The sequence below is a fragment of the Rhineura floridana genome, chromosome 20 (assembly GCF_030035675.1).
Source record: "Rhineura floridana isolate rRhiFlo1 chromosome 20, rRhiFlo1.hap2, whole genome shotgun sequence".
NCBI lineage: Eukaryota > Metazoa > Chordata > Lepidosauria > Squamata > Rhineuridae > Rhineura > Rhineura floridana.
In genome coordinates, this window is record NC_084499.1 from 249,363 (window position 1) to 272,747 (window position 23,385).

General features: G+C 46.6%; 1 protein-coding gene across 9 annotated transcripts in view; it reads right to left on the reverse strand.

Annotated features, from left to right (window-relative positions):
- WDR31 (WD repeat domain 31) overlaps positions 1-23,385 on the reverse strand; it is a 27,588-nt gene continuing 4,203 nt past the window's right edge. For 4 of the 9 annotated variants that reach the window (XM_061603601.1, XM_061603602.1, XM_061603607.1 and 1 more), the window contains exons 2-9: positions 21,095-21,184; positions 15,025-15,160; positions 7,982-8,056; positions 7,414-7,558; positions 7,222-7,322; positions 6,524-6,591; positions 4,964-5,105; positions 2,400-3,037 (exon numbers count right to left, since the gene is read on the reverse strand). In XM_061603601.1, coding sequence (XP_061459585.1) covers positions 2,639-3,037; positions 4,964-5,105; positions 6,524-6,591; positions 7,222-7,322; positions 7,414-7,558; positions 7,982-8,056; positions 15,025-15,160; positions 21,095-21,184 — 1,156 coding nt within the window. In that variant the 3' untranslated portion in view covers positions 2,400-2,638. The other 5 variants (XM_061603606.1, XM_061603604.1, XM_061603603.1 and 2 more) reach the window with 5 other exon arrangements.

Consider the following 23,385-nt stretch of genomic DNA (forward strand, 5'->3'; position numbering starts at 1 on the left):
GAAAAAAATAAATAAGTATTTTTGATGCATGTTATGTAAACTACAGGACTTTTATATTTTAAAAACTGGCTCAGATACAGAAAATATGAAAAACACACCAATCACAAAGCGGTACTACAAAATCGGATACATCTTCACTACACAATAGTGAGCAAAGGGTGTGCTTGGCTCTCCCCTAACCACACCTTGCTTACACACGTGTCCATCTTTCCCATTAAGCAGAGTTGCCACTTCCCTAGCAGGGCTTTCTGTCTCTTTTTGCTCAAAATTCACTGGACCTCCTTGAAAAACTGCCCCTGCAGAGGTCTGCCTGCTGGGCCCCCAAGCCTTTCTGCTACCTCCTTCCGTGCCAGCCTCGCTCCCCACAGCTGAAAGGCATCCTAGCCCTGCACTTGAGGTTTTCACCTGATTAGCCACTTCCAGGCCAGAGGCTGGTCTCTGGGGCTCAGAACTTTGCCAGGAGTTCCAGTCCTCCTTTGGCAGAACTGAACTTCAGTGCATGAATCCCCAAGTTGGAGGTGGCGCAGAGGAGGGTGCCGCTCTCACAGGTGGCCAGCGAAGGCAGAGGCCCGGCTCCATCAAGGCAGGTGGTGGCCACACAGTCTACCAGAAGAAAAGGACAAACAAAACAGCCAATTGGAGTGCAGATAATCTGCTTTCTTCTTCTCCCTGTGGCCTGAACTCATCCAGAGGTCATGCCCTCTGATTTGGAACATTTCCTTCCCATGCGAAACAAAACATATTGGAGACTGTGCAAACAACCACACAGAAACAGAAATTCAACACGTTCTCCATGGCATGGAGGGTCCTGGAAGACTGGATAGTAATGAAGCTGTTGTAGGCACAGGAGCCCAGCTGTACCACTGCTTGTGTCCCACCCCCACCCCACACTTGGAATACTGTGCACAGTTCTGGTTGTCTCACCTCAGACGGGAAACTGTAGAGTTGGGAAAGTTTCAGAAAAGGGCAACCAAAATGATCAAGGAGTTGGAGTAACTCCTGCATTTGCAGCATTTGGGACTTTTTAGTTTAGAGAAAAGGGCAAGTCAGAGGGGCAGGGACGTGACAGAGGTGTACAAAATTATACATGTTGTGGAGAAACACTTGAGCTTGAGCCCATTTGGCAACACTGAATGCTGGAAGATCCAGGACAGACAAAAAGATAAATTGTAAGCCTGTGAGCAGAGACTGTCTTGTTTTACTTGTACAGCTATAAAGTTACTTTTTTATCATAGCTTTTATTGTTGTATGTCACCTTGGACTGGCATTTGTCCAGAAATGCAGTTTGGAAGCATTTTAAAATAAAAAGAAGCTATCCTACAAGATGGGGTGGCTGTAGAAGATCAGGCAAAATCCATGGAGAACAAGACTATCAAATGACTACTAGCCACAATGGCTAATAGCCAGCTTGGTAGCCTCATTTTCCATGGATTTGGAGGCAGTGTGCTCCTGAATGCCAGTTGCCAAGAGTCACAGGTGAGGAGCGTGCTGTTGCTGCTGCTTTTGCACTCAAGCCCTGGTTGTGGTCCTGGTCAGCCACTGTGAGAATAGCCCGCTGGAATAAATTGGTCCCCTTTGGCTCGATTCAACGGAAAGGCTCTTACATAATGAACCAATGCCTCCACCATGCTGCCCCCCACCATTTTGGACACTATCCCAGGCAAGGTTGGGCTTCACAGAGCAAGAGTCCATTTGCCCTTCTTCCTAAGTCTTCCTGGGCACGGATCTGATTTGGGGACGTAAAAACTGTCCCTGCTGCCCTCCAGGTTTGCACTGTGGCAGCTCCCTTGGGCTGCCCTTGCCCATCCATTGTTCCCTGGTGCCCTTGTAACATAAGGAAAGCTGGCTCTGGTCAAAGGGGGCCCATCTCGTCCAGCAGCCTGTTCTCACAGTGGCCAAGCAGAGACCCAATTCTGGCAAGTCCAGAAGCGGTAACATGCGACTGAGCTTTTGGACAATACGCACAGGACACAAAAGACCCGCTGGATGAGATGAAAGGTGCCTCCGAGAAGCTCACAGACTGGGCATGAAGAAGAACCTGCCTTCTGTCCCCAGCATCTTAGTACTCCCAGGTCAACTGCATCTGCACATGGGGGCTCCATGCCAGAGAACATAAGAAGAGCCCCAGTGGATCACAGCAACAATCCATCTAGTCCAATATTCTCTTCCCACAACAGCCAGCCAGAAACCTCTGGCAAGCTCATAAGCATGACAAGCAGGCAAAGCCCACCTCGGTTGGTCCGTCTCCGAGCAGCCCCTAGCAGGCTACCTCTGAGCATCGAAGCCGATAGCCACAGCTAGACCTCTCCTCCTCCATGAGCAGCTTCAGCCAACCACAGAACTCGGAGGCAGTTCTATGACGCTCGGGGGGAGAAGGTTCAGCCAATGCTGCAACATAATTTATTTATTTATTTATTTATTTTATTTATTTGTTAAATTTTTATACCGCCCCACTAGCATAGCTCTCTGGGCGGTGTACAACAGAAAGTATATACAATAAAATCACATAAATCGGTACAAAAACATATATATAAAAATCCACAAATCTAAAACCAATTTGAACATATTAAACTAAAATGCCTGAGCAAAGAGAAAGGTTTTAACTTGGCGCCGAAAATATAGCAATGTATGCTGACAGTCACTGCCACATGATATTGTGACGGCCACTTGTCTTATCAAAGGTAAACAGACAACTAAATGGAACCTCCATGTTCAGAGGCGGTCTACCTATGATTGTGCCATCCCCTTTGTGCCTTGCCTGTGAGCCTCCCAGAAGCACCTGGCTTGCCACTCTTGGAGGCAAATTCTGGACCAGGCAGACTTTGGTCAGATCCAGCAAAGCAATTCCCAAACAGTCACAGCTGAGCGCTCTACCTCCGGTCTCCTGGCACCACACTTTCACAGTGCAGTCATGCGAAGAAGTGGCTATTGCTGGGAAAGTTACCAGGTCCCAAGGGAGGAAGACGCAGGATGCTGTGGTCTGAGAATGGCCCCTGAACTCACGCACTCTGCACCTCATCTCCCGGAGGTCCCAGAGCTGGAAGGAAAAGGCATAAATCAGTGCAAATATCACTCACTTCCATGGAGCTTTGAAGCTGTTGCCTTGAACAGCAACGCTGAAGGAAAACACACTTTGGAAGCAAGTATTTTTTCTGAAAAGCAACCTGAGCATCATAAACTATGTCATAAATTTAGGGAACATACGAAACTGACTTTTACTGAATCACCCCATCTAGATCAGTATTGTCTACACTGACCGGCAGCAGCAGCACTTCAGGATTTCAGGCAGGCAACGCTGCCAGCCCTGCTTCCCCCAGGCACCTGGTTGGCCACTGTGAGAACAGGATGCTGGACTAGATGGGCCACTGGCCTGATCCAGCAGGCTCTTCTTATGTTCTTATGAGATGCCTTCGGGGAGTATACCTGAGGCCGCCTGCTCTGCCACTGAGCTGCCACTGTTCCCCAAATTTGTATTATTTGAGGACTACGTTTAGTTGGTTAGATTCATCAGTTTAAAACATATTCACCAACATCCAATGAATGAGGCATCACTTCTAAAATTATTTTTAAGGTGGACAGCTACCTGTCAGGGATGCTTTAACACAGATTCCTTTACTGAGCAGGGGGTTGGACTCAATGGCCTTATAGGCCCCTTCCAACTCTACTATTCTATGATTCGCTGAAATACTTATATAACAACAAACTGCAGCTAGCAAGTGCCAACTTAGACTCCCTCCTGCGTGAGAAAGGGGGATGCCTCTCCTTAGGTGATGATATGACGCATCATGCATTGTGATGATCATGAACTGCCTTCAAGTTGATTCTGACTTATGGCAACCCTATGAATAGGGTTTTCATGGTAAGCGTTATTCAGAGGGGGTTTAGCATTCCCTTCCTCTTGTAAACCCTCCAAAAAAGTTTGGATTTTCCCATATGGCCCAACCCCAAAATTCCTGTGCAACTGAGCACGTGCAACAGAAACAATTGTGTGTTCTTCCCCTGGGTACCCCTCTGCCACCTCCACTTTCCCACGTCTGCACCTCTCTTGTGTTTCCTGCACGTCAGATTATAAGCAACGTGAGGCAGAGATGTGCCCTCTTGCGCTCTGTAGGCACACTGATGGAGCCATATAAATAAATAATATGCATCAACCAACTAAAATGCACACAATTATAATCAACTATATATAATGTCTTTCATTGGGAGACAGCTCATATGTCTTAATTACACACATTAAATAATTAAAATATGCCTATGAGCCCAAAATTATTTCACTGCCTCTCTGCACTGCTCCTCTCTCAGTCACCTCATCTGCAAATGTGTGTGGTTGGATCTTGGGAAAGATGTATGTCAACAGTCCCTACATGGAAGCTCCACACTCGGGGAGAGTCTACCAGTTACTGAAGAGAGCTATTGCCTTCACCCCCTGCTTGTGGGCTTTTGAGAGGCCTGGACTGGGCACTGCTGGATGAACCTTTGGAGGCATCTTCTTATGCAGAGGTGGAGCAAATGTATCCACCTTCAAAGGCAGCACTCTGGTGTGTGACTCATACAGAGGCACAGCCCCTCAGAGGGCAAGGCATTCTGACTAGTATACACTCTAGAAGCAAAGCCTTTTCAGCAAAGTTGGCTCCAAATTTTAAGCTACAAAATACCATGTGCATCACTTCTCAGAGGTTTGGTAAGAAACACTAGTGCTGGTTTTGTAGGCTTCCTCTCTTCCCTGAGAACTACAGTCACCCCGTAGGAGCTGAGGATATCAAACCCAGAATCCTCACCAAACAGCAATTCCCAGGATTCTTTTGGGGAAGCAATGACTGCAACTTTTTTCCCCTGTAAAGCCAACAGGCGTTTACTATGTAGAGCGATACCCTCCTTACAGAACCAGAGGGGTCTGCTAACTCCACCACTGCTCAGCTTTCCAGCCTTAGGCTATATGTCACCTCCCAGCTGGTGACCTCACCGTGGCCTCGCAGCCCTCACCGCCAAAGCCATTGCTGCTGCTGACGCAGTATCGGCCATCTGGGCTCACATCACAGGATGTCTGGATATGCTGCTTGGCAGGAAATACATGTGCCACCTGCAGATTTCGGCTGTCCCAGATTCTGCAGCAAAGGAAAGATGCAAAAACTGACATGCAAAAAACAACTGAGAAAGGACGAGAGTTGGCAGGGCTGGTCCAAGACTTCTCCCCCCCCCAAATGGTGCACCACACAATCCAAGCGACCTGCCCCAGGGCTGGCTGAAGGCTGCTCACTGCCCTACCCAGAGCAGCATCACTAGAACATACTAAATGACTGGAATACTATTTTGTTTTCATTTTAAATTTAGCTTTCTTCCCCTTCCACAGCTGTCTGTTATGAGAACTGAATAAATATGCAGATATGGAAAGACTCAAATCAGAAAACTTTTTTTAAATGGTATGATAAATAGCTATAGGGAAATAGTTGAAGAAACTGGTGGAAATCTTATCTCCTTATTTCAATAGTTACAAGTAAAACATATAATTAACAATCTGATTACAATGTATGTTGCTGAGGGACTGTCCAATTTCTGAGGTAGTGATAACAAGTCAGCTAAAAATGGTAAGCTAAACCTATCAAAATCATAGCAGATTTAGACACCACAACACATATTATTACATAAGATTATTATCCCATTTGGTCTGCTAAACATCAGCTCACTAAACTGCTCACTATATGTATGACACTTAAAGAATTTTCATAAATTGAGCACCTGGCAACACAGAGGTAGACTGCTTCTGAACCTGAAGGTTCTACACAGCTATAATGACTACTAGTAGCCATTGATAGCCTTATCTTCTTCCTTGAGTTTGTCAAATCTCCTTTTAACATTTTCAAAGATGGTGGTCATCATCTCTATGTCTTGCAGAAATACTGGGGGTCACGGCCAGCCCTACAATAAGACAAGATTAGCTCCACCAGTGGTGCCTAAGAACAAAAGAAGAGCCTGCTGGATCAGGCAAATGGCCCGTCTAGTCCAACATCCTGTTCTCACAGTGGCTGACCAGTTGCCCATTATAGGCTGCCCACATACAGGACCTGAGTGCAAGAGGACTTTCCCCTCCTACCATTTCCAGCAACCAATGTTCAGAAGCATACTGCCTACGACTACAGAGGGAGAGCATATTAGCCATTGATAGCCTTATCCTCAATGAATCTGTCCAATCCACTTTTAAAGCTTTCCAAACTGGTGGCCGTCTCTTGTGGGAACGAATCCCATAGTTTAACTATGTGCTGCATTAAGAAGTGGTTTCTGTTGTCTGTCCTGAATCTGCCTGTTCCTATAGGGGTGCCCACCATTAAGGGGAGAAATGAGACTCCACAGGGAGTCACTGCAAGAGCTGCAGCCTCTACATATCTACCTCTAAGGACTCCAATGACGCCCCGTCTCCAGCTCAGAGATTCAAATGTTGAAAGAAAGATTTGCAGAAAGTTGGATTCAAAATCAGAAATGCTGAATTTGAGCAAAATGAGGGCTCCAGTCCCATGGGCTCACATACCTGACTGTTTTATCCTCTGACGTCTGGACAATATATGCCTCTCCAGGAACCCAGCAGAGGTGTGTTACCTGCAGGAGAGAAAAACTCAGGGGAAACTCATCCAGCCATATCAGAAGGGGAGCCATTTCAGCATGTGTGGGAGTGAAGACTAATAACAAAGAACATGCGAAGAGCCCTGTGGCTACATCAGGCCAGCGGCCCATCTAGTCCAGCATCCTGTTCACACAGTGGCCAACCAGATGCCCCAGTGGGAACAGACCCACAAGCAAGCAGGACATGAGTGCAAGAGCATCCTCTCCCTCCTGCGCATTTCCATCAGCTGGCATTCAAAGTCCAAAAGCCTGCTTTTTCAAGCACTAAGGCAGAGGGTTTTAAGGACATATACTGATTTTAAAACCTCCTGAATTACAACAGCAGCCTTCAAACACAGGTCAAAATTACCGTAAGAATTTAAGAGCAGCCCCACTGGAATGGAGGAAGCATCCATCGAGTCCTCTTTCTGACAGTGGGCAGCCAGATGTGTGTGAGAAGCCCACAAACAGTGAATTAACATTTGTCCCAGGAATCTGATATTCGGAGATGTATGACCTCTAAACATCCATTTAGCTACAACTGATAAGAGGTCACTTTTAAAGGGGGGACATTTGAACCTTTGGCATGCAAAATAAACAGGAGAACTTTTCATTTCTTGATCTTACCAGATTTCTGGAAATGGATGCTCTGAGCAAACAGCCCCCTGTCTCTATGTCCCACGTGCACACAGTGTTGTCCCGTGATCCTGTGCAGAGCTGCTGGGAATCTTGACAAGTAAAGAGAGATAAAGTGCACCAAGGATTCATATGCAGACTTCTTGGGTCAGGATCCGAAAGCTGCAAGGAGAGTTGCCTCACCTGGACTGACAGCCAAGCCCGTTACCACCAGGTCATGCCCTGAAAAGCGCTGGGCTGCCCCTGAAACCCCATGGAGTCCCCACATCAGCACCGTCTTGTCACGAGAGGCACTGAAAAGCCAGCTGGAGTTGGGGAGGCAGGTCACCTGGGAAGAAGAGAATAACAAGGGATCCAGACAACCATCCTTTTCTGCTGGTGGGTATCACAAAGGTTGTCCAAGAACAAGCCTTTTGACCACAGAGGCAAAGGAAGTGGCCGTATACCCATTATCAGACTGCTTATGCATCCATCCTTGTCTCCTCTGACTGGGAGCCACTCTTTAGGGTCTCCAGCAGGGGGGAGGGGGTCTTTAGCTGCCACATGGGGTCCTTTTGAATGGAGATGGGGGGGACTGAACCTGAAATCTTCCACATGCAAAGCAGGTGCCCTCCCTCCTCCCTCCCCCAAATGCCCTATCCTATCTTTCTAAGATTTATATCGCTTAACTCTTGATGGTGCATGATGGGGTCCTGATGTCGGGTGGCTGCACTTGCCTGGGCAACTCCCCCCTTTTTGCAGCCAAGATTACCTTAGTAACTTCATGTTTATGACCCATGAACCTCTTCACCACGGTGCCACAATACCAGTTGTACACAACAACAGCCTGAAGAAAGAAAGATGACAGAAATAATTATTTTGATGCATTATTTCAGACACAGGAGAAAACACCAAAAGTCCCCCCCCCAGAATGCTGGGAACTGTAGTTTAAGGGTATAGGGAATTGTAGCTCTTTGAGGGGTCTCCCATCAACTCTCAACACCTTTAACAAACTACAGTGCCCAGGATTCTTTGGAGGAAACCATGACACTTATGGCAACATAAGAGTGCTTCAAATATATGGTGTGGATGTTACCTTGACAGGAAAACCAAACTAGAGTATTGAAAGACAAGAGTGGCAAAGCAGCACAATTTTAAACTGGGAGGGCCTGTCAAAACTGTGATGGCTTCTCGTGACTCTGTCTCAATTAGCTCTAGACCAAATGGTGTACTGAGTGGGGACCATTTGTTTAACTTTTTAAGAGCCTTGTTTTTTTAATTTTTAATTGCATTTGTAGCTCATTTAATGACTCAGTTGCACAACTTGCTTGCTTGTTCTATTTATTGTCCAAAAGACAATAAATCTGCATGCATGGTTCTGATCACAATCACTCACATGCATAAAATTTCTGAAAAAGGCACCAATGTTGTACTTTCCCCCTCAAATAAAAACAAAAAGCATCCAGCCAGAATTAACAATACAAAACAAGCCATGCAGGTAGATGTTGCTCCAGGTTGCTAGAGGAAGGTGAACTCTTTGTACTGCTTGTTTCTGCCATTGAATGACCAACTGAGTAAACAACTAGTGACGGTACACCCTGGCACTCCCCAAGCCCTGGGCTCCAGGAATTCACTGGTGGCCTGTCCCTAAAGGCAGCCCTGTTGAAAACCACCAGAGGCCATCTCTGCCTTGCTTCTCTCCACTGAACCAACACACCTGGCATTAGCAATTAGAGTGGCAGCAACAGACTTCAATTCAATACCAAAAAGGAAGGGAGGCTTTATCTCTGACACAAGATACTGGGAACTCCCAGAAAGCCACATCAATTTTTCAGAATTCCCAAAAGAAAACCACGACAGTCAACTGCATCTGAAACCAGAGTAAGAACATAACAACAGCGCGCTGGATCAGGCCAGTGGTCCATCCAGTCCAGCACCCTGTTCTCACAGTGGAAGCCCACCAGCAAGGCCTGACTGTAAGGACACTCTCTCCTCCTGCGATCCCCAGCAACTGGTATTTGAAAGCATACTGCATCTGAATGTGGAGGCAGAGCATCACCATCACCATCATGGCCAGCACCCATTCACCTTATCCTCCATGAATCTGTCCAATCCTCTTCTAAAGCCATCCAAATTGGTGGCCATCCCTGCCTCTTCTTGTGGGAGTGAATTCCAGAGTTTAACTCTGCGGTGTGTGAAGAAGTCCTTTCTTTTGCCTGTCCTGAATCTTCCTGTCAGAATTGCTCTCTATTGAGAGAACGTAGCAAGGTTGTGTATGCACTGCGGAACAGAGAGTATTGAGCGAGCTTAGTGTGTGTGTATGAAGAATCTTTGCTAAGATTCTACCTTCCCTGCAAATTACTCAGACAGAGACTTCAATCTTTAAAATAAGAAACAACTACTTTATTCTGGAAGTACATGCTTGATAGGAAAGAGTCCTATATCTAGCTTAACTGGTCTATGCTGGAGAAACAAGCACTGGTCCCAGTACTTGCCCTCATCCTGGTTGAGAGGAGAGACAAAGAGAAGATGTCTGCTCCCCTCTCCAGAGAAAGAGAAGAACTGAGAAAGGCGGGAAGGAACTGGGATTCAACATTCCTTTGCTTATCAGTCTAGCAGGAAGGGAAGAGACAGCAGGATCAAAGGGATAGGTATAGCCTCAACCAGCAAGAGGTCTAGCTCTCTAGCTACCCTTATTAACCCCATGCAGCCTCAACCCACCAAGTTGGAATTGAACCTCATACATTCCAATACCCCTTCTCAAGGAGAACTTGGTTCATTCTACAAGGTGGATCTTGCCTTGTAGTTTCTGGTGTCGGACTTTGCCCAATGGTTTGGTCAAAGCATCAGCTGTCATCTCTTCTGTTGGTCATCTCTAGAAGTCCTTTCTCCCTTATGTCCTTTAGGTAGTGGAACTTCACATCAATGTGCTTCATGTGAGAACTTTGCCCTTCTGATTCTGCGAGTCTTATGCAGGCTTGATTGTCCTCAAGTATTCTGATAGGCTCTGGTTCAGATATGCCCAAGTCTCCTAGAAGCTTGCGTAGCCACAGCATTTCTTTGCATGCCTCATCAGCTGATACGTACTCAGCCTCAGTATCTACTGAGGCTGAGTACGTATCAGCTGATGAGGCATGCATCAGTGTGCTACAGTCTCTTGCTTTCGACTTGTCCAGCAGATAAGTGACTGCCTATAGTAGAACAAGTTTCCACTGGTTGACTTACGATCTTTGGTGTCTCCAGCCCAGTCAGTACCAGCATATCCTAGAAGTTTAGGATCTCGAGTAGCTGGTAGCTTTAGTTTCAGTTTGCAGTGCCTTTCAGATGTCTTGCCACTCTCTTGACTCCTTCCCAGTCTTTCTTGTTTGGCAAGCTGGTTTTCCTGCAAGGGTATCCCACTGCTACCGCCACGTCTGGTCTGGTTATTGTGCTGATGTACGGGAGTTTCCCTATAGCTTGTCTGAACCTTTCGTTGTCTTCCCAGGGTTGATTGTTCTGGTCTGGTTTCAAGTATCCTACTTCCATTGGTGTAGGTGCTGGATGTGCATCCTTCAGTCCTAGACTCTCAAGTAGGTCTTGAATCTTTTGTTTTTGATTTAGAAGAAAGGATCCATCGCCCTCTCTTTCCATTTGTATTCCAAGGTAGTACGTGATGTTGCCTAGACATTTCACTTTAACTTCCTTGCTTAGATTATTTACTAACTCTTGCTTGTCTTGTGGATTCTCATAAGCCAGTAGTAAATCATCTACATAAATCAAAATATAAGTCCATTTGTTGTTCTTGAATCTGCTATAAAGGCATTTGTTTGCTTCGCCTCTTTTATAGCCTTGTTTCAACAGCATTTGGTTCAGTTTGCCATTCCATGCTCTAGCAGTTTGTTTTATTTCTAGTTGCTCTACTTGCATCTTCTTGTTGGCAGCGACACTCAGGAGTGTCCTGATTGTTGTATACTTGACTACAGTTTCAGTATCTTTCCAGGTCTCAGGCTCTGGAACTTCATCAGCTCTTGCCAGGTAGGACAGTCTCAGTGGAGGTACACCTCTGTTGGTGTGGTTAGAGCATCTTGGTGCAGGACTCTCTGCTGCCCCTTCTGGCTGTGCAGGTTCCCCTTCTTGCTCTGATTCCTCACTGTCCTCCAGTGCTGGCATGTTGCTGTAATCTGTAGTGCTGTATGGTATTTCTACTTCATCTTCTTCACTGTTGTGTTCTTGGAATGGTGCCCCTTCTGGTTGGAATGCACCTTGACCTTCATCAAAGGAGACAGCTCTTTGGATTTCAACCCTTTCTGTTTTGGGATATAGGATTCTGTATCCCTTTTGCTTTGAAGAATATCCAACAAAGATTCCTTCCTTTGTAGTGTTGTCCAATTTGGTTCTCTTCTGGTGTGGAATGTGACCATATACTTTTGATCCAAACACCTTTATATGAGCCAAACTGGGTATGTGCCCATACCATAATTCGAATGGAGTCTTGTTGCCATTCACCTTTGTTGGCAAACGATTTTGTAGATAGGTGGCAGTATACACTGCCTCTCCCCAATGCTTCTGTGGGAGATTGGCATCTTCCAGCATGGATCTCACCATCTCAATTAGGGTTCTGAATTTTCTCTCCAAGACTCCGTTCTGTTCTGGGTTGTGGGGTACAGTGGTTTGATGCTCAATCCCATTTTCAAGCAGAAACTGCTGGGTAGCATGTGACATGTACTCTCCTCCATTATCAGAACGTAGAATCTGTGGTTTCCTCTGAAATTTAGTGGTCACCATTGCCACATATTCTTTGAGTTTCTGAAGCATTTGCCCCTTCTCCTTCAACATATATATCACAGTGAATCTTGAAAAATCATCAATATATTTGTTTCCACCAGTTGAAGTGATCGGCATTTCACAAATGTCGCTGTGAATCAACTCTAGGGGGCGCTTAGTCTTCCTTTCACTCTGTTCAGGAAAACTGGGTCGGGTCCCTTTAGCTTTAACACAGCATGTGCATCTCCCCTTTCCTTGGCAGGGTTCAATTTTCATGCCTCTGACTAAATTATTCTTTTGAAGGGTATTTATCTTTGCAATGTCTCTATGCCCTAATCTCCAATGCCATAAATGTAAACAAGACTGGTTACAGCATTCTTTCACAACATGAGCTTATGGACCTTTCTGATCCACTTCATACATGCCTTTTTGCTTGGTAGCTGTGCATAAAATTTCACCATCTCTAGAAATTATGCAAGAATCTTGTTCAAATAACACTTTACATCCATTGTTTGTAGCTTCACTAACAGACACTAGGTTGTTTGAGATTCCTGGGGTCCAGAGCGCATTCCTGAGATAAATTTCCTCAGTGCCGTCTGGCAAAACAGCTTAGCATCTCCCCGCGCCTTTATGGGCAGGACTCTCGAGTCAGCCATTCTAACTGTGCCTTCATATGGGGTTAAATCTTCAAACAAAATTGTCTCTTTCATTAAATGAGCACTTGCTCCACTGTCAACATAGAATTTATTTTCATTGTAACATTTTTCAACATGAGTTACTTGAAAGCCCTTTGCACTTTTCTTTTCTGTCCCTTTAAATCCTCTATCTCTTTCAGGCTTCCCTTTCTTGTCACATTGGTCTTTGAGGTGTTTTTCTGAATTGCATAGATAGCATCGCTTGGCTTTCACACCTCTGGAATCCTTTTGTTCCTTAAAAACTGCATCTGACTGCCTTTCGGCCAGCAGCCCTTTCTTTACTTAGGAAAGAGGAGAGCTCTCCCTTTTCCGTAGCTGCTTTCTGAGTGCTCTCTCACTTCTGAAATAATCTCGTGTAGAGTTTTGTTTTGTTGTTGCTTTATAAGTACAAAAGTCTCCATATATTTTGGAAGAGAATCCAGGAATAAAGCAATCTGTACATTTTGGTCCAGCTGCATTCCCATCTCTTCTATCCCTTGAATTAACACCATAAATCTAGTAAGATGTTCCTCAAATTAATCATCCCTCATTTGCAAATTAATAAGGCTTCTCAGCATTGCAATTAAATATCCCTGGCTTTGGGGATTATGATGGGATTCCAGAGTTTTCCACATCTCTCTGGCATTTTTAGAATTCATAATCAGAGGAATCTGATTATTACTCACAGATTTAGTGATGAGGTCTTGTACCGTTTCATCCTTCTCAGTCCAAATTCTTTGTTCCTCCTGAGGAGCATCTTCTGGTTCCAATCCTGTAATAACTTCCAACAGCTTCTGTTGTCTCAGGTGTTTTTGCATTTGAAATTCCCAGAGCTTCCATCCACCGGTGGTAAGCTTATCGATACCTAGCTTCTCCATCACGGTGGCCATCCTTAAGTAAAAGTCTCAACTCTTCACTGACTAAAACTCTGAAGGTTTCTAATTTAGCTTCCTTGATTCAAACACAATAGCTCCTTTAATTACTCAAATCTCCATTTGCATGGCTGGGCCCATAACCTGTCGGAATTTTGCTCTCTATTGAGAGTGTAGCAAAGTTGTGTACGCGCTGCGGAACGGAGAGTATTGAGCGAGCTTAGTGTGTGTGTGTGTTTGAATCTTTGCTAAGATTCTACCTTCCCTGCAAATTAGTCAGACAGAGACTTTAAGCTTTAAAATAAGAAACAACTACTTTATTCTGGAAGTACATGCTTGATAGGAAAGAGTCCTATATCTAGCTTAACTGGTCTATGCTGGAGAAACGAGCACTGGTCCCAGTACTCTCCCTCATTCTGGTTGAGAGGAGAGACAAAGAGAAGATGTCTGCTCCCCTCTCGAGAGAAAGAGAAGAACTGAGAAAGGCGGGAAGGAACTGAAATTAAGAGACGGCAGGATCAAAGAGATAGGTATAGCCTCAACCAGCAAGAGGTCTAGCTCTCTAGCTACCCTTATTAACCCCATGCAGCCTCAACCCACCAAGTTGGAGTTGAACCTCATACATTCCAACACTTCCAACATTCAGCTTCACTGAATGCCCATGAGTTCTAGTGTGATGAGAGAGGGAGGGAAACTTTTCTCTATCCACTTTCGGCATGCCGTGAATAATTTCATACACTTCTATCATGTCACCTCTACTCACGTTTTCTTTAAACTAAAAAGCTGCAGATGCTGCAACCATTCCTCATAGAGGAGTCGCTCCATCCCTTTGATCATTTTGGTTGACATTTTCTGAATTTTTTCCAACTCTACAATATATTGTTTGTGATGAGGCACCAAAACTGTCCACAGTATTCAAAACGTAGTTGCCCCATAAATTTGTATAATGGCAAAGCAGCAGTTTTATTTTCAGTGCCTTTCCTGATGATCCCTAGCATGGAATTTGCCTTTTTTTGCAGCTGCTGCACACTGGGTTGGCATCTTCATTGAGCTTTCCATGACAACTCCAAGGTCCTGTTCCTGGTCTGTCACTGCCAGTTTGAACCCCATGAACTTATATGTGAAATTAAGACTTTTTGCCCCAAAATGCATCACTTTACATTTGTTTACACTGAATTGCATTTGCCATTTCACCGCCCATTCACTCAGTTTGGAGAGGCCCTTTTAGAACTCTTCTCAGTCCCTTTTTGTTTCAACAACTCTGAACAATTTCATGCTAGCAGCAAACTTGGCTGCCTCACTGCTCATCCCAAAACCTGGATCATTTATGAACAAGTTCAAAAGCACAGTCCCAATACTGATCCCTGGGGGGCTCCACTTTCTACATCTCTTCATTGGAGGACTGTCCATTTATTCCTACAGCGGAGATGTGTGGTGGTGGAGCCATATAGAAAGCAGCTCGCCCCCACCCTCCTTGGGCCCAGTTAGATGCTCTTGCCAGCCAGGGCACTTATCTGAGCAGCTACCTTGTCTTTTCCACCCGACACAGACAGGTTGGCCGTGAGGGAAGCCACTGAAGCCACAGCAGCACTGTGAGCTGGACTGGACTGCAGAACCACTTTGGTGGGAGGGGGTGGGGCCTCTTCGCCATACTTGCCAGCCCTGTCAACAGAAAGGAAAAATGAGTAGTCAGGCACTGAAACCTACCTGGGCTGCCTTCCACATCATCAAAACTGTGTGTGAGAGAGGGATGGAGCTGGGATGCTGTGGATATCAGGGGGCAGAGCTGCAGCAGTCATGAGAGAAAGGTGCAAATGGCACCCAGGAGCTGAACGGAGGGATGCCAACAGGTCACAATTGGCCTGGTCAGGAAAAGAGCCACGTCCAGGTCTAGCTGGAGGTGCTTTCCTCTGCTACAGGCACTTTATTAAAAACACACACACAGAATTCCAAAGATTAAAGGGCAGAGAAAGCCAAGAAAGAAAGAGGAAAAGGCCCAACTTGGCAGCAGCAGTGAAGTGAAGATAATCAGAAGGATGGGCGAGTGGGCTGGCTTGGCTTGCTCCCTTCCCTCATGCCATGGGGCAAGCTACAGCCCAGTGCCAGCCACACAAACCAGATACATTTGCACTTGTCACAAAATGAGCATCATGCTTGTTTTCATCACTCATTCAGGGGCGGGAGGGGATTTGCCCTTTATGTGGTACAGCAGAGCCCCCACCAACATGGTTCCAGGGCATTGTGGGCAATAAAATGGCAGCTCACAATCCGTGTACCATTGCCACAGCCAGCAATTAAATAAAACTAAATAAAGCTAAACAGATAAATAAAAAACATGAATGTCAGCAACAAAAATATGTTTAATGAATGATGAAACAAATGATTTTTTAATATCAAACATGAATAGAATAATGGAATGGGGGAGGATTCTTGCACTCCCCTATGAAGACCCACAGTGTGAAACGGATGTACCACGCATCCTGCATGCTGCAAGGCCCCAAGGCAGAGCAGAGCTCAAGTTAAGAATAACCTAAGCGGAACGAAGCTAAGGACCAGCTAATCTGCGCAGGGCCAGCCCTGGGATAAAACACGTCCTGGGCAAGGAGTGCCTTCAGGCGGCTTTGCAGGGACACCCAGAGGGTTATGAGGCCTGGTGCAGGAGTTGGGGGCCTTGCTGCTGGCCCTGACAAAGACCCATGCACAGATCACCGCCTATTGAGGTTTAGACTCACAATGTTTTCTCCCCTCTGCAAGGGTGGAGGACCAATTAAGATGGTCCATCCCCGGAGACTAATGAATCCTGAGGGTTTTCAGAAGGCTCTAGGGAGTTTTCCGGCTGATAAAACTGGCGCTCCTGTCGAAACCCTGGTCACTCTGTGGAATACAGAAATGACCCGGGCAGCTGACGTGATCGCCCCGGTGCGCCCTCTCCTTTGCAGAGCTCAGTTGGCTCCTTGGTTTACCCCGGAGCTAAGAGTGATGAAGCAAGAAAGGAGATGGCTTGAGTGCAAATGGAGACGAACTGCCGACGGCTGTAACCATGCACTTGTGAAGGTCTCTACCAGGCTCTATGTGAAGGCGGTGAGGGCAGCGAAGAAGCAGTACTTCGCTGCCTCCATTCAGTCATCCTCTAACCGCCCAGCGGAACTTTATAAAGTTGTTCGGGGACTTTTACACTCTGGTCCTCAGAATGCAATAATACCATCAACAGCCCGCTGTAATGAGTTTGCGAGACACTTCCAAGATAAGATCATGAACATCCGCCGGGACCTTGACTCTAACATTGTAGCAGTTGAATCTAATGAGGTGTCCGGAGCACAGTCCTGTCCTGTTTTATTGGATGAATTTCAGTTGGTACAGCTTGAGGATGTGGACAAGGTGCTTGGACAGGTGCGGGCGACCACTTCTGCTCTGGATCCTTGCCCCTCGTGGCTAATAAAAGCTAGCAGGAATGGAACAGCCGGTTGGGCCAAGGAGGTGATCAATGCCTCTTTACGAGAGGGAGTGGTACCACTCTGCCTGAAACAGGCGGTGGTGAGACCGCTCCTAAAAAAACCCTCCTTGGACCCTGACAACCTTGACAACTATAGACCGGTAGCAAATGTTCCATTCCTGGGCAAGGTTCTAGAGCGTGTGGTCACTCGCCAGCTCCAGGCTCTCTTGGATAAAACTGATTATCTGGATCCATTTCAATCGGGCTTTCGGCCGGGGTTTGGTATAGAAACAGCCTTGGTCGCCCTGGATGATGACCTCTGTCGGGAGAAAGACAGAGGGAGTGTAACTCTGTTGGTTCTCCTTGATCTCTCAGCGGCTTTTGATACCATTGACCATGGTATCCTTCTGGGGCGACTTGCAGACTTAGGAGTCGGAGGCACTGCTTGGCAGTGGCTGTGCTCCTACCTCGAGAATCGTCTCCAGAAGGTGGTGCTTGGGGAGCATTACTCGAGTCCCTGGGTACTCCAATATGGGGTCCCGCAGGGCTCAGTTCTGTCCCCCATGCTCTTTAATATCTATATGAAGCCGCTGGGTGAGGTCATTAGGAGATTTGGAGTGCGTTTCCAGCAATACGCTGATGATACGCAGCTCTACTTCTCCTTTTCATCTTCTTCAGGTGAGGCTGTCAATGTACTGAACCACTGCCTGGCCGCAATAATGGACTGGATGAGAGCTAATAAACTGAGACTCAATCCTGACAAGACTGAGATGCTGTTGGTCGGTGGGCTCTCTGCCCAGATGGTTATGTCCGACCTGCCCTAGATGGGGTTACACTCCCCCTAAAGGAGCAGGTCCATAGTTTGGGGGTCTTATTAGATCCGCTCCTGTCACTGGAGGCTCAGGTAGCCTCGGTGGCACGGAATGCGTTCTACCAGCTTCGGCTGGTAGCCCAACTACGACCCTATCTGGACAGGGAGAACCTCGCCACAGTTATCCATGCTCTGGTAACCTCTAGATTGGATTACTGTAATGCACTCTACGTAGGGTTACCTTTGAAGACGGTTCGGAAACTTCAGCTGGTGCAGAATGCTGCGGCCAGAGTTCTTACTTGGACTAAAAAATCTGACCATATAACACCTGTCCTGGCCCAACTGCACTGGCTACCAATATGTTTCCGGGCCAGATTCAAAGTGTTGGTTCTTACCTATAAAGCCCTTAACGGCATCGGACCGCAATACCTGGTGGAACGCCTCTCCCGCTATGTACCTGCCCATTCGCTACACTCGACGTCGAAGGCCCTTCTCTGGGTCCCAACTCATAGGGAGGCCCGGAGAGCAATAACTAGATCTAGGGCCTTCTCAGTGGTGGCCCCCGAATTATGGAATGCCCTCCCTGACGAGATACGCCTGGCGTCTTCTTTGTTATCTTTTCGGCGCCAGGTAAAGACCTACCTCTTTGCCCAGGCATTTTAATTTAAATTTAAATTTAAATTTTAAATCTAATTGTAATTGTAATTTTATTTTAATTTTTGTCTTAATCTTTGCTTTTAAAAATGTTTTTATAATAGTATTGTACCCACTCTCACTTGTATTTTAAATGTGGTTTTTATTCTGTTGTACACCGCCCAGAGAGCTTGTTGCTATAGGGCGGTCTAAAAGTACAATAAATAAAAAAAATAAAAACCTGGGGGCCACGTGTGAAAACTCTTGCATGCATGACCTGCAGCTCCTCCGTGCCCTCCTGGGAGCAAGCAGAGCAAGAGATGCACTTCATTTTTTCTTACATGGGGTTAAGGGAATGGAGTCGGGGTGTGCTTCCTCCAAATTCCAAACCCTGTTCTGGCAGAGCTTCTTTCTGCTTCCGGGGCTCGGTCCCACAGTCCTCTGGCGATGGCCTGAGCTGGCCTTCTCCACTACTCGCTCGGGGTGGGGCATTTTGGGACTTGCCTCTGTGCCTGTGTGTGTGTGTTTGGGAGTCCCGGAGGTTGGGAGTCCGCTTGCGTGTGAGTGTGAGAGAGAGTAATGTTGCCTCAAAGTAAAGCTGTGTTCCATTGACTTTTTCCTAGCACAAATGACATCAAAGTGGAAATTGAAAAAGAAACCTGTTAGGTCGGTGCCCAGCTTGCCCCACCCCAAGGCTGGCCCTGAACCCACCACCCCACCATCAGCCACATGCCTCTGGGAAACCCACAAGAAGAGCATGAGGGCAGCAGCCCATCCCAATGGCTTGATCAGTTTCAGGTACTATACTGTTGTGGTACAGTTATACTGCAGCTACATCTGGAGGGTCCATTCTGCCTTCTTGGCTAACAGCTGCTGTGGAGGAATGGACAGACGTATCCTCCTAACCACTTTCTGAAGCCATCAAACCTGGTGGCCACTATCACATATTTTGGCAGTGAGTTTCAAACATTAACTCTACGCTGTGTGAAGAAGTGCTTCCTTTTCATAAAAAGAACACTCTGAAGTATGAATTGTTTAATTTTGTTATTATTCTATTGGGGGGGAATCAAGATTATATACAGGTATATATACCTGCTGCAACATCATTGGATCAGTTTCAGCTGATGCAGTCTAATAACGTGAACAAGGTGGCTGCGACGATGCAGCCAACCACATCTTCCTTCAACTTTTGCCCCTCTTGGCTTATTAAAACTTGCTGAGGGGCTATGCTATGACTGGATGGATCCAGGGTATGGTCAACACATCTCTGTGAGAGGGAGTGGCCTTGCCAGTCTTGAAAGAGGCAGTGATCCAACCACTCCTGAAAAAGCCCAACATGGACCCTTTGGTTTGTCACACCTGCCACCTGCCCAGTCACAAATACTCCCTTTTTGGGAAGACCACTGGAGGTTTGTGGTGCAATAGTTGCAAGCATGTTTGGATGAACCCAATTATCTTGACCCATTCCAATCTGGGTTCAGGCCTGTATGGGACTTGGTCACCTTGATGGATGGATGATCTTTATTAGGAGGACAGGGATAGTATGGCCCACTTTATTCTTGCTTGGTCTCTCTGCAGCTTTTGACCATGGTATCCTCACACTTGGTGAAATGGGTCCTGGAGGGCCATAAAACTGAGTCTGTATCCTGGCGAGATGGAGGCACTGCGGGTGAGAGGTTCCCCAGTCCGGATAATCAGCCAATTTCCTGCTTTGAATGGGGTCATAACTGCCTCTGAAGCAGCTGGTTCATCACCTGGAGATGCTCCCAACTCCATCTCTGAAGCCCAAGTGAGCTCAGTGGCTACTAGCTTCGGTTGGTAAGGCCATTTGTGGACCAAGAGAGCCTGACCGCTGTCGCCCATGTGTTGGTAGTGCAACATGTGGCTGTTCACCTCTTCATTGGAGCAGAATATAGCCATCATAATTTGTCATGAGTGAAAGAATTGCACTGCCTGCCAATTAGCTGCTTGGCTAAGCCCAACACAGCATTGGGTCAGGATACCTAAAAGCGCGTCTCAACTGACTGTATACCCAACTGACCACTGCCCCTCCTGCAGACAACATCTTGTCAATAGGTCCGTTCTGCACAGTGTTGGAATTGGGCTGTTAATGTGGCAGCGCCTGCCTTTTGGAACTCCCTCCTGTTACATTCCAGACAGGCGCCAGACAGAAGAATGATGATGGTGGTGGTGGTGGTGGTGGGATTTTCTTCCTTTTATCTTGGACCTACTGCAAATCAGTTGTGTTGGCTGACCCCAAGTCTTTGCATTAGGAGAGAAACGCTTCCTCTCTGTTCACAGTCTCCATATCCTTATCCTGTCCACCTTTCTCTCTCTTTTTCTTGTTTTTAATTTAACTTAGATTAATTTAAAGAAAGCAAATGAAATTACTGACTCAGACCATTGGTGTAACTAACCAAGTACTGACCACATCAAGCCACTCCGGAGTGTGTGTGTGTCAGGGCAGAGAAGGGTCCTTCCCATCACCTGCTGTTGCATGGTCCTTTTAGCTGGAGATGCTACCAGGGACTGAATCAGGGAGGACCTCTGCACTCAGAGCAACTGCTGTCCCACCGAGTGAGCAAGCCAGCTAGCCACAACAGGGCTACAAAATGCAGCCGGCAGGCGCTCATGTGACAGCCGCCCCGTCTTTCATCAGCCAACCGCACAGGATTGCTGCAAGACTGAAATGCCACCTTGGCTTTGGTGCCCCCCTTACCTGTGTTTGGAGGTGGTGCAGGGAATCTTGCTCTGTAGTTTCCCCATGCAGGGTATCACACTTGCATGTACCAAACAGGAAGCACTTAGCCTGGCAGGAAGACAAGGAAGACCTGAGTCTCTCATGCATGCACACAGTCCAGCAGCTTCTGTTAACGCCTCTCTCAGCTGCTGGCTCCTCCCAGCCATCCCCCCACCTTGGCTCCAGAAATCGGTCAGTCTGAATGCCAAACAACAGCAGCTACAGAAACATTTTGTGAACCAGCAGGACAAACATAGCACTGTGAAGCCAAAAATAAACTTTACATCTGAAACTGCCATAACATCAGCTCTATTTCTATCCACTGTAGTTGGCTAAGGGCTGGTCCACTATTCCTGTTTGCCCTTCATGGCTCCGCATTGCACGTCAACAGAGGGGTGCCACATATCTTCCATGGGCCCATGCCTGACCAAGGGGTCAGAGAAGGAACCGGCTCATGTCTGGTCTGCTGCAAGCATGGCTTTACTTCAGGTCTGTCACTCCACAGTGAAGCGCCCCCCCACACCCCATGTGACTCTCAGGAACGAGTGAGGTCTTCCCTAGGTCACCCCCTCTCCCATTGGCTCGGCAGGTAGGCCCGGCCTCCCATGCCTCCCTGCGAAGTGAATGGCCCCACCCAGTGAGGCTTGGGGGGAGAGCCCAAGGAGGGCCAAACCAAGCCCCTATGGGACCGGCCTCCTCCGCTAGGCTCTCTTCCCCCTCTGGGGGCTCCTTATACCTGCCAGGCTTCCCTGCCGTCCACGATGCTCGCGGCATGCTGCAGCTGGCTCCCTCCCACAAGGCAGCAGGGCTTCTGCTAGGCTTTTCCGCTATTGTACAAGCAGCCAGCACACTGCCTGTCCCCAAACTACTCAAGTAATTGGCCCCATAAGATACCAGCAGGAGGGGTTTTTTTGGGACAGCACTCAAGAAGGTCTCCTCAGGAGCCAGTGCCTGGTTGGGGCCTACTCAAAGGACAAGAAGACTGATGAGGTTAATTTATTGATTGATTGATTTGTTACATTTATATACCGCCCCATAGCCAAAGCTCTCTGGGCGGTTTACAGCAATTAAAAACAAATATACAAATTTTAAAACATAAAAAACAATTTAAAAACACAATTAAAAAAATAATTTATAAACACATGCTAAAATGCCTGGGAGAAGAGGAAAGTCTTGACCTGGCGCCAAAAATATAACAATGTTGGCACCAGGCGCACCTTGTCAAGAAGATAATTCCATAATTTGGGGGCCACCACTGAGAAGGCCCTCTCCCTTGTTGCCATCTTGGCAGCCCTTCACTAGCATCAAGCAATGTTGTGTGTGAAAGTGAGGTCCTTCACTGATCAAATCGCCAGAGAGAAGCTCTGCTCTGAGCCTGTGGAGGGTCACAAATCTCAGCAAAACACAAAGAAGAACATTTTACCAACCTCACCAAACAAAAAGAAAACTTTTCTGAGCATGTGCAGTTTCATATCGTAAACTCACTTCACTTTGCCATTGTTTTTGTTCATTTCCTGCCTCAGGCCATCTCTCAGCCTAACCTATCTCACATGGCTGTTGCAAAAATATAGAAGACATAAAATGCCTGCAAAAGAGGACTTAGTGTTTGTAACAGAGGCATAAAATTTCAATTCCTTTAACCATTGTGATGCATCTTTGTACTATTCGGGGGGTGGGGGACTCAAGCTCAAATTGGTACAGCTCCAAAGCTGGCCTGATTATTGCATGCTTGAGAGACATATATCCCACTTGTGTTAAATTGAGCTTACTCCCAGGTAAGTGTGCACAGAGGCTTGTGGAATTCTCTGAGGCCTGTAACCACAGCAGGTGGGAAATTGTGGAAAAGCACGGAGTCGGCATTTTTCCTAACAGCAGATTAAAGAAAAGCTGCCCCCACTTTCCAGTGTTCTGTCCCAATGGCAAAATCACTGAGATTACTAACAGGGTTTTTAAATATTAAAGAGACTTACTTCTGAGTAGACACATATAAAGCAACTGCTTAATGAGTGCCTGGACATCAGCTCCTGTACAGCAGGCAACATGTCACTTTGCAAAGTTTTGACATTTAATATTTACTGATTGGGGGAGGGAATTCTTTAACATTCACTACACTTACTGTATAGTAGCATTTGTAGGAAATAGCTTATTGGGAGTACCTGATCTCAGACAAACCCACCACAGAAAGAAAGGAAAAGCAAACTACGGAGATTCTGGGGAGTAAAATATGAGACAAAAGCAGGAAAGAAAACTGCACTAAAGAGGAGGGAGAA